Source organism: Pagrus major, chromosome 8 (genome assembly GCF_040436345.1).
Source record: "Pagrus major chromosome 8, Pma_NU_1.0".
NCBI classification, from domain to species: domain Eukaryota; kingdom Metazoa; phylum Chordata; class Actinopteri; order Spariformes; family Sparidae; genus Pagrus; species Pagrus major.
Genome location: NC_133222.1, coordinates 25,972,316 through 25,984,108, shown reverse-complemented (window position 1 = coordinate 25,984,108; position 11,793 = coordinate 25,972,316). Strand labels below are relative to the sequence as shown.

The 11,793-nt window shown below is 41.4% G+C and overlaps 1 protein-coding gene across 1 annotated transcript; it reads left to right on the top strand.

Moving 5' to 3' along the window:
- Positions 1-3,171: 3,171 nt before the first annotated feature.
- foxl1 (forkhead box L1) lies at positions 3,172-4,780 on the top strand. Its single transcript, XM_073472594.1, has one exon. It carries the CDS (start codon positions 3,224-3,226, stop codon positions 4,400-4,402), a length of 1,179 nt encoding a protein of 392 aa, XP_073328695.1. The 5' UTR covers positions 3,172-3,223; the 3' UTR covers positions 4,403-4,780.
- The last annotated feature ends 7,013 nt before the right edge of the window (positions 4,781-11,793 follow it).

Below are 11,793 nucleotides of genomic sequence, written 5' to 3'. Positions count from 1 at the left end.
TTTACTGCACTGTATACAATTACATATGGTAACATACCTGCATTTTGTAAAGGACAAAAGGGTCGGTAGACTTGTCATCTCTTGTGGACAAACAGCAGATGAATATCAAAAATATTAACTTTCTGTATTGATTTCTTTACTTTAGTGGTTAAATTAATAAAAATGTTGCAAACTTAATGTAGGACAAATAATATAAGTACAACCAGCTCAACTTCAATGTGCTTTTCTAGTTAATTTACATTATTTTTGTCCACAGACATGTTACCTTGCATCAAATCCTCCATTTGCTCCACTTCTAATACAGGTAAAATTTACAACAGCAGGTGGCGTAGTTGTCCCGTTTAGTGGTGTTTAACATCAACCTTTTTAACTATGTTATACTGGGTGATCAGAACATCATCCGTACCCATCTACAGAGCATCAGTGACATCAGTGAGGTGAGATGTCTGCACAGAGCCCAAAGATACTAAAAGACAACAGCCACCCAGCCACAGTCTGTTCACCCTGCTGCCATCTGACAACAGATACAGAAGTATCTGCTGCTGTACCACCAGACCACAGAGCAGTTCACCCTCAACACTCCATCATGAACTTTTCATTTTTATGCTTTAATTATTATTAATTAATGTGTCTATATTTATCTTGAATGTGTGAAACTGAGATTTGAGATGAGCCAAGAGAAACTTTTCTTTCTGCAATGGATGAAATCTTAAAATCTGTATCATATTTTTACATGTTAAAACATGTCCAAGGGGCAACTTCAAGTAGCTACAAGGAATAGCCTACCTTGTGGATATAATGAAGAGTGAGTTACGTATTTTAGGGTAATGTTTGTTTACTAAACTTAGAAAAGGCAAAGAAAATAATATCTTTGACATTACTCTTTGCCATTAGCGTCGTCAGTTTAGGAAGAAATGTATAACATTTTTCCTCTCAAGTATTGCATTTTTAAAATTCTGGGTGGTAAACACTGCCAATGTGGGCCTTTGTTGAGGTGCGACCCCATCAGCATGTGGGTGAGTAGATAATAACTGAATTGTCATTTTTGGGTGAACTGGTCCTATAGCATTACGACTGTGATAAGTGGTTAATAGCCTTCTTAAATACTCCAACTGCTCTCATCATTGGCTCATATGTGTAGAGCACTGGCTGATATCTAAATGCTGTCTGTTGCATCAATATAAATTATTAAATGTCTTTTCTGCCATATGGATAGAAGGAACTTCCCAGCAGATGTCCTTTGAAAATGTCAAATCCTGTTTGCTGTGGTTTGTACATGTCTAATATTGCATGTTAGTTTAGTTTTATTTGCTAATGAATCACCGTCTGCTGAGAGAGAAACAGAGAAAAGAGCAACTTCTGCGTTTATCCAATGAAAGCTCAAAAAAACCCTAATGTAAGCAGGAGCCAGCTGTGCGCACTTGTAAAGTTGTTATAATCCTCCTTTGACCTATAAACAGGAAAATACATAATATAAAGCATCATGCTCACATCTACAAATAATACACTGTCTATGTTGTCCTTGTAAGGCAATACAGCCCCACGAGCCTGCGTGCAGCTTCTCACAGGAAAATTAAAAGTCCATGTTTCAAAGTTCAGCTTTGATACAAACAAAGCCTGTTACTGTATCTAATGAGCAGAGGCACCATCAAGTAGATATGGCTCTGTCCAAGTCACTTACAGGTTTAGGTATCATTTAGTGTGATGTATGTGTAATGTAAAAAGTAAATGTATTACTTGACGAAAATGAAGATATTGTGTTAAATATGTTACTCTGGTAAAAGAGAAAATCATCCATGCAAATCACTTGAGAAACAAAAGCTCCTCAGCTCCAGACTGACTTTACTTTGACTGGTTCTGCTTTGTAAGAAATGTTCTTGTTTCTTGTTTGTTTGGCTCATTGTTTTTTTTAATTGTGAACTTAAACAGGGGCTGCAGATGAAAATGAGTTTAAATCTAACTTTTGGACCATACATCAAATGGTTGTATTTTGAGTGTAATATCGTACATGGTCTCTTTACAAATGAAATAGAAAAACGTGTGTACATCAAACAGTAAACATGAAGTACACTGAGACAAACACGATCAGAAATACAGAGAGAAGGTGGTGGATATGGAAACTGCACTAAAAGGAATGGAAACAAGTGGTGAGCACGGTGTCCTGTGTCACAGTTCTAATAGTAACGACATAAATGACGTATTTGAACCATATAGGAACTACAGAGATGGTTTAAGTCTACCAGAATAGTTTGCGGGGAAAAAATAAAATAAAAATAAAGAAGTAACTCCCAGTAACTGACAGTGTTTTAGTCTATTTGCTCTAAAAACCTGGAACCAAATAACTAAAAAAAATTAAATATGAAAAAAAAAAAATCAAGAATGTGAATTTTTACAAAGGTATTGTTGTTGTTGTTGTTGTTGTTGTGTGTGATATCTGTATTGGTGTTTAGGATAATCATGCTTTCATGCATACTTATCTTTCACACATGCATGCTGTGTATGGAGCAGCTGTAGCTGTAGTCGTTACTGAGATCATTCAGCTGACATGTTGTCAGTCAGCCAGCAGTCACTGTCCTCACATGTTCTGTGAATCAAAGCTCTGTGCTGTTTGCTATAGAATCAGTTCCGCCGCATAAACAGCCCCTCGGTGTCCGTTCTGTCGGACTGGAGGAAGGTCTGACAAGAGTCAAAGAAACTGTTCCAGTTATTTTCCCTTTTAGACACTTTGTTTTCATTTGAGCGAACCCACAGCAACTCCCAGAAAGGACTCGGCAATGTTTGCTTGTTCTCTCTGTGTGAGCAACTCTCAGCGTCAGCGGTGGACGTGATATTTCAAACAGCACATCAGTGCGTTTATGTATTGGGTGCCCGGAAATTTTTCCAAATAAACACAGCTTGATTCAACCTGGGTGGGCAGACTTATCAAGCGACTAATTCTATAAACAGATGAGGGAATAACCCGGCACCTCATTGGTTGTGAGGCAGACGGGGGGAACATGAGGGAGTTTCAGCGCAATGAAATTTTAATTAATGTGGGTGGGCTGAGAACACCACCGACTGTTTATGATGGACAATTTATTTCCCAGTACAAAGTCAACATAACACAGCAAACGCACAACAATTATTAACATTTTCTGGGGCCCCATGAGGTTGAGGAGTCAGTCAGTGGAGGAGAGGAGCTCCGGGAGCAGCCTCAACTTTCACCGGGACACACTTCGGCGTCATGACTCTCTACCACGGCCGCCTGTCGTCGCTCGGAGTGCCGTCCTCGGCTCTGAGCCTCTCCGGTCCCCCATTGATCTATCTGTACGGAGGGGACAGCGGAGGGGTCGTACCAGCTGGTTTGAGCTTCGTACCGGCCCACCAGGAGCCTCCGCAGAAGCCGCCCTACAGTTACATCGCGCTCATCGCCATGGCAATCAAGAGCGCACCGGAGCAGCGCGCAACGCTCAGCGGTATCTACCAGTTCATCATGGACCGGTTCCCCTTTTATCACGACAACAAGCAGGGCTGGCAGAACTCCATCCGCCACAACCTCTCCCTCAATGACTGCTTCATCAAGGTGCCCAGAGAGAAGGGCCGGCCCGGTAAAGGCAGCTACTGGACGCTGGACACCAAGTGCCTGGATATGTTTGAGAACGGCAACTACCGGCGGAGGAAGAGAAAGGCAAGGAGCCAGCAGGAGGTTGTGGACGCCAAATCCGCTGGACACAAGCGCACCAAGGGCCCGGGGCCCTACAGGGACCCTCAATCCTCTCTGAAACACCACACCGGCTCCGGGATGACAGAGGTACCATCGAGGCAGGATACAGGGAGGATGGAGACGCAACCAGACTCAAAAGCCGTTCTTGTCGAATTTAACCACGCGGAACAGACACAAAATCCCCCCATACAGAGACTGAAAGTGGCCACTAACCAGGACACCGTGGCGTCCACCGGGAGGAGGCTTGACGCACTCCAAACTGAGCCTTGTCCCGCTCCGAGACACGCTCCGTTCTGGACTGACGGTGCGCATCTCCTCGGCGCGTCGCTCCGCCGGGAGCCAGGGGAGAGAAGGTCCATGTTCAGCGGAAGAGAAAGAGAGAAGGGTCCGCTCTGCGCCGTCAGATGCGCAGGGAACACAAACTTTGCTGCACTTGCACAGGACAGACCGAAAGGAAACGTTCAGAGCAGGGATAAATCGAAAGGGTTTAGCATCGAGAGTATCTTATCGAAAAGTGAAGACGAAATGCGCAGCAACCTCGTCGGTCTGTCAGCAGAGACATGCGCAGAGCGCCAAGGTCCTGCTCTCAGCTCGCCTGTGGTCCTCGGTGGTCGACCGCATCAGTTGTACCAGATGGGATTCCCCTTCTGCTCTTACATGTCACTCACCTACCCCGACAAAGTACTACATTTTAAATGAGTACAGCTATGACTCAAGACTCCAATGTATTTTACACACGGATCAGTAAACATGTAAAGTGTGTGATGAGCTTTGCATGATGATTTACTCTGAGACAGTTTACTGTTCTGCTCTTTTCAGAATCTCTGCCTTCATCATCTACTGCAATGTTCAGAAATTGACAAAGCAGCAGGGAGGCTTTCACTTTTACGCATGCGCAATTGTCAGGTTTATGGCTTTCGCTGTTTCCCAAACTGTTGCTCCTCGAAGTGTACGGAAACCTACTGCTCAATTCAACTAAAAAGGTCAAAGTGTATAAGGATGTCATGGTCACATGATCATTTAGGGAAAGATATATTGAGCATTTCTCTCTTATTTCATGATGATAAGACTCCTTGAAGTAAATATGTTTTCCTAATTCAAAGAAGAATCTTGAATGTCATGGCTGAGCCTGTGTGGCCTATACAGTATATTGGAACTCTGGAGATACTGTACAATATGAAAATAAAGTTTAGTACTCATTAATGTCATCAAATTTACTCGACTCTGCTCTGAATTTCATGTGCAAAATAGTTTAGTTTGTTCATAAAATGATAGCGTCATTAATTCAACTTGTGAGTCACAATAGAGATACTGCTGGAAGACGGGGCTGGTGTTATTTGAATGACATGTCACCTGCAGTTGTTCCTGTTTGTGATCAAAAGTAGATTTGCACTAACATGAAACAGACAGATAACATGCTCATTTGTGTATTTTCTTTGCAGTTGTGAAATATAAATCTTATGACACTCTGAGGATAGCCGGGCCTCAACTTTCTGTTTTTAGTATCTTGACTTCTTCTGGTAATCACTCAGGTGAAATAATATGAAACAGGAAAATCATTCATGATCACATCACCCTTAAATGTGTCTGTTTTTGTGTTGGTAAAACCTAAAATGACAGACTTCACTGTATTTAAGTTCTCATAGTTCTATTAGTGCTACTAATGATGAATGGTGTGTGAGGATATTATCACAATAACTAGTTTATTTAAATGCAAAAATTCAACAGTAAAATAAAACTGGACATTAAAGGAACACTCCCCTAATAATTGAATTATCCACTCACCACCATGCCGTTGAAAAGTCGGGTGAAGTTTCGTAGTCCACAAAAACATTTCTGGAGCTTCACAGCAAAAAAGTGATGCAGCATCCTCCTGAACAACTGAAGTAGATGGGGACGTGCTTTAGAACGTGAAAAAACAACCATACACCTCGCCTGGTAGTCCAGGTCTCTGGAAGCCTGAGAGACAAGATCCCAAATTGATTGATTAAAATGTTATTTGCAACCTTTTATAAGCTGAAATCTTCACTATAGCTGCTAAGCTAAAAGCATTAGTGTGTACCGCTTCTTGTGTAAATGATGTCTTTTCAAATCAGTTTGGGACCTTTCAGAGACTTGGAATATGCCAGATGAAGTGTATGGAGTCATTTTCTGTATTTTTTTAGTTGTTAAACAAGTTGTTTCAGAGAATATGGCAACACAGTTTTGCTGCAAAGTTCCAGAAATGTTTTGTAGACTACGAAACTGTTCCTTTAATACTGCCACTGGATCACTTCAAGTGTAGCAGCATTCTTTGAAATAAGAGCCCTGGTTGACTGAATGACTTCATCCTTTAGAGTTTTCCTAGAGTTTAGTAAACTTGACAAAAAAAAGCTTAACTCAAGGACCAGTGTCTAGCCACACCTCATGGTCTTCCTTAGCAGATTAAGTTTGCTCAGTTGTCATGCATAGAATTTAATTACTCAGCAAACTCCATCTGCCGAGGTGGAACTGAGAAGCAGAGTGAGGGTTTCTGGAACAATACTGTCAAGGTGCATGGGGAAGAGAAAAAAGTCTAAAGAGGACAAAACTCCAGCAACACTCGTAGTATCAGTCGACCGTAAGACACAAGAGTCTCTTCTGTCAAACAATCGTTTCCAATTTCAATAACTTTTAAGATTCAAGATTAATGTGTCATTATGTAACGCAAGATTACACAAGGACATGTATGCTTGTAATTCCCTGAGCTACATACAAACACAAAACAAAAGCTATACAGACTAATAAATATATAATAATCAAAAATAAATTATTCATGGTTGAGTTGTCATATAGTATCCTTTGGGCTCTGTGCAGATGTCTCACTTCACTGATGTCGCTGATGCTCTGTAGATGGAACCAGTGAGGAGGTGCTGTTAATCACCCACTGTGGAGCCTTCCTGTGCTGGGCCGTGATGAACTATGCCGGTTTGTAATGTTTCCAGTCAGGATGCTTTCTATTGCTCCTGTGACTAGGCCGACGAGAACTCAGCACCAGAACTTTTAGAAGTAGATCATTTTCTGTGCTTTTTTTAAAATGATTTTTCAGCAGGATGGTGATGAGTGACGACCCCGTGTTCACTGTGATTTTTGATTCCCAGGAACCTAAAGAAGAATCAGTATCCCTCTGGTTCCCCTGATAAAGGCTGTGGACCATGGGTCATAAAACACCCATTCCTGAAAACTACAGTTTAAATGACAAGTGAGAGAGTCACTCTAAATTACTCTCCCACTACATGGTCCTTTTTTAAAAACCTATGTACATTTCCAGTAAGGCTCCATCTCGCAGTAGAATGACACCTGCATGAAATCAAAGAGCTCTGCTGACAGCATCATTACAAACAGAGCAGGCATGTCTAAATATAGGCCTACACACTCATCTGAAAAAGCTTGACTGTGCGAGTCCGGCGCTGTGCAAATCAGGAATGTTTGTTGAAATAAATAAACTTCCCCACATTTGAGGAAAGGAACTCACAATCACAAGCATTTCCTGTGTATAGGATTCTTTTGGTCAGACGTGTAAATAAAACATGATGAAAACCTCAGAAGGGAGAGAATGGAGGAGAGGAAAGAACAGAAATGAGAAAGATAGGCTAAAGTGAAAGCTTTGCACTTTGTCTCTGGGATTTGGGTACATTTCGTACCAACACATGAACCACTGCAACTGGCTCTTCACCCTCAGGTGAACAAGGTCTTACTAGGGAATCAATAGATGACAGTTTTCTGATGGTCTGAGTGTTTGAACAGTAACAAATCCTCATGAGAAAGCAGCACAGACTAAAGGGAAATCCTCTCAGTTTTATTTGTGATCTGAGAAAACAAACTGTGGCTGATGGCTTGTGGTTGGACACTCTAACCTACAGTACATTGAGCATTAGCACCAGTCTGAACTCTCTGGCTGGGACTTCTATGATTTTGGTGCTTTTCTCTCAGCAAACAGCCTACTGGATACAGATCCTGGATTATTTGTATTATTAGGATTAGTTTAGTAATCAGACCAACACTTCTGTTTTTTCTAAATGTAGTTTATCATAATCTGCACCTGTTTGTGAAAGGCATCCTCCAATCCAAGTTTCTTTAGCTGCTATTTGTCCTAAATGCATTTACTTACTTACTTAAAGTCTGTTTAGATGAAACTCGTCCATACACTCTTTTTTCCTCAGTTTCCTGAAGAAAGATGTGCTTTCAATTTGAAAGCAAGCTGTTAACAGTATCTCATGTTAATATACCACAATTGTAGTTTGAAAGCTAGGAAGTAGTTGGATAGAGCTTGTAAAGTTACCTTGAAGTAAGACTATATGAATGGCTTTAATGACTCCTGGGAGTCAACAAATGTTTCAGCAGGCTGGAGGCCAGCGAGCTCAAGGAAAGTCTGAGTGGGGGCCTGCCAGCCGTTGGCTAGCTGGCACAGGTGTTAGGGAGAGGCTAGCGGCCTGGTGGCTAGGTGTCACTGGAGCTTGAGCTGCCAGAGGCTAGCAGGCTCACCAACCCGAACCTAATTGAACAAGAGGTGCAGAGGTCCAGTCTGGAAGCTGGAAACCTGGGGCTGAGGCGTGGGCTGGTAGCTGGGAACCTCACACCACAGACTCAGTGAGCTGCCATCAGCCTTATGGCCAGAGCATAAATCCTCATCAGGGACGGACCGGAAAAACTAAATTATTGACTCACCATCAGAGTCGTTAGGATGGATGAGAGGCTGGAAGACAGGTAGGGATGTCTCTGCTGGGTCCATGGCTGGTCGAGCCACACTGTCACAATGAGAGCAGAGGTGGACTAAAATGCAGTAGATGGCAGGAGGATGGTTGGATGAAGTTTAATTCAGGCAAACACGACAGCAGAACCAGGGAAACTCAACAGATGACTCGACAGAGACAACTAAAAACTGGACTTAAATACAAACTAAATTAACGAGGTGATGAGGTGCAGGTGGAGAGAGGTGGAGAACCACAGGTGAGGGTAATAAGTGGAAAAACAGTAGGAACAGGGAAGGAGCTGATAGGTAGGAAAACACAGGTAACAGGGCTGGACTAACTAGACGGATACAAGACAGGTGTGGCAGGAAAATCTTGCTGGTGAGGAGCACAAGGGAAAACAGAAACAGGGCAAAAGACACCACAAAAACCTAGAAAACACATAAAACACACAGAAAATGAAACTTAAATTATAGGACCATGACATGTTAGTTGCTGTTTGCGGCTGTGATGTACATGTTGCAGTGTTAACGTAAGGTGACTGTAGTGTAGCAGTTTAGGAGCGTATACAAATATCACTGGACTTTCTTTATCATAAATTAACTTGGCTTGTAATGACATCACTGCAGCAATGCTAAGACTGGATTTGTCACACAAACTATTCGATGTAAGGAAGTGTGTTTTCAGTTTTGTATTTCCACACTAATGACTGCAGGTTTGAACTTATCATTTGATGCTTGAGGTAAAAAAAACTTGCTATCCTAAGCGAGAAGGTTTTATTTTTCCGACACCAGTCTGTGATTTGGACAAATGCCTCAAGAGTTTAAAGAACACAGCACCATCCTTTTTGAAGCATGCATTTGTTGCTTCAAAAAGGATGGTGCTGGTGTTTGTGCCACCTATTCTCAGTGTATTTCTAATAGTGCATCAAACAATGGATAAAAAGTACATGAGCCATTTATAAAGCCAATAGTTACATTCTATATATCTTTCATAAAAGGTGTCTTATTGTAGAGTGGTACTGTGTTTTTGTCACACTATTCCCAAGGTCAAGAATGGACTGTCACAGGCTTCCCCCTTTCCCTCATGGGCCTTTGTGGCCATCACTGCTCAAACTGGGTTCTTCTCCTATTGAATCCAAACAAACCAGAAACAGAAAACACATCACTTCCTGTTTGACAGAGGAAAAGACCTACCAGACAGTATGTGTTTAGAGCACTGAATGTAAAAGCTTTCATCAGGTTGAGTCACTGCTCTGTTGTAGTTATCGGTCATAGAGAGCAGCAATATGGACAAGTATTTATATGAAGATGTTGTGAATTATTACTGCAAACTAAATTTAGTCTCCAAACTGGCTGGGGAAGATGTCGAGGGAAAGCTAATGCAGAACACGTTCGATAACACGTGTTAAAAGACTGTCAACTACCAGTCCATATATTTTACTGCAAAAATGTTTAGCCAGGGCACATGTTCACAATTTGATCCAAAGACATTTGGTTCACACACTCATGCAGGCCGTGTTCAAACCAACTTAGCTCTAAAAATGTAGCTTCTTGTTTATGTCAGTGAGGCCAGTCTGGCAATGGTGTTGGGTGCCAACAATCAGGACCTTGGCATAGAAGACAACATGAAAGCTCAAAGAATGAACTAGTTCAGGTTCATTTCTTGCATATTCATCTGACTTTTAGCAGCAACAAAGTTATATAGGGCATTACTCATAAGATTTAGTCTGGTATCTAGTTTATTACATTTACAGTGTCAACTAACACATTACGACCCAACCTCATTGTCTGGGGTCCATAATGTCATATACTATATCAACATGTGTTGTATATGACAAACTAAATATCTCTGGAAAGCTGCATGTTAGTGACTTAATCTGCTTTTTGCCCAGAAGGACACCGGCATGCTAACAAGGCCTCTGGTGTGATCGTTTCCCTTTGAGCAGCTTTGTAATCCAGCCTGAACTGCAGTGTCTTTTTGGTGACTTTGTGAAATAAATCAGTAATGATAAATCCATCACTGAATGTCCTCTCTTATTATTTATCTCCCTTCTTGAAAACAGTTTTTGGTGTTGTTAGCATGATTGTTAGACCACCACTTGCAATCCCATGAAGCTTTGGGTTGCGTTTATTGATGAATCAGAGGCCGTGTTCATGACTTGTTAATCAATCAGAGGCCATGTTCAGTGGGATCCATAATAATGCTGCTTTGTATGTAACATTAACCTATTCCACTTATTCCATGCGCACCTTTAATCTCTCGCTGGAGTTAGCTTCGCTCATATTCATTAGTTGAAAATGGATACTTTCAATGAACACGCTCTTTTAGTGTACTCATGCACAACTGACTTTGGGCTTCCTTGACCTTTTTATAACTTGTTGGGTCAGCTAGGTGGACTGGTACTGTAGCCAAAGTACATGACTTCAGGAACATGGTTTAACTCATTTATATTAATGATATATTACTATAATTTGCAAAAACAGATTGGTGACAAATTAAAGATCAAGACAAACTAAAGTGTGTTAAGGCGTTGTTCCACCTCCAGAAACTTGATGTCTCCTGTCACTGCAGGGATAAGCTGCGAAAATATACAAAATTGTGTAATTCCGTGCATAATTCAATGCACAAACTCCAGCCTCACAAACAACCACAGGGTCTCTCTGACACACTTGACACATTACAGAGTTAAGATGCATTGCAGGTCTGTTGTGTTTAATTTCATTCATTGTACAGGTGTACTGTATATCCACATGCATACATGGTCTCTCTGTATGTGTGTGTTTGTGTCCAGGTTGTAAACAGCATCAGTCCTGATCTGGAGGACATCTGAGGCACATCATGATGTATAGAGTTCTCTGCCAAGAAACCTAACTTGATTAGCAGCTAATGTGGCCTGAACCAAGTCCATCAATCTTCATCATGGCCCCGCCCTCCCCTGGTGCTGAGTGTGTATTTGAACAAGTGGAGCTGGTTTATGTAGAGAGTGAAAAAATATAATAAACACTGGGATTAGGAGCCCTTTTGAACCAGCGAGCTTTAAACTCTGTGATTTAGCACTGAGCTGCACATGAAACAGAGGTGACACTTTTTAGAGTAAAAGTAATATTTATCTCTCTCTGTTACTATGGAGACTTGTCAGCTATGCCTTAAAATGAGACATGAAGAAGATATTTAAAGTCAGCTCAAACTTTCTGAACTAATCTGCCCCACACACAGAATGTACAAACCTACTTACACTGTCTGCCCCCTTAAATAGAACAGAAAAACAAAACACATCTCTGCACAGTAGAAACGGGTTCTCTAACTTTTCTTGTGAAACACTGGATGGTTTTACCCCCTTGTGTCTGAAAAATCAAACAAATCTGTAAAGGTAAAATT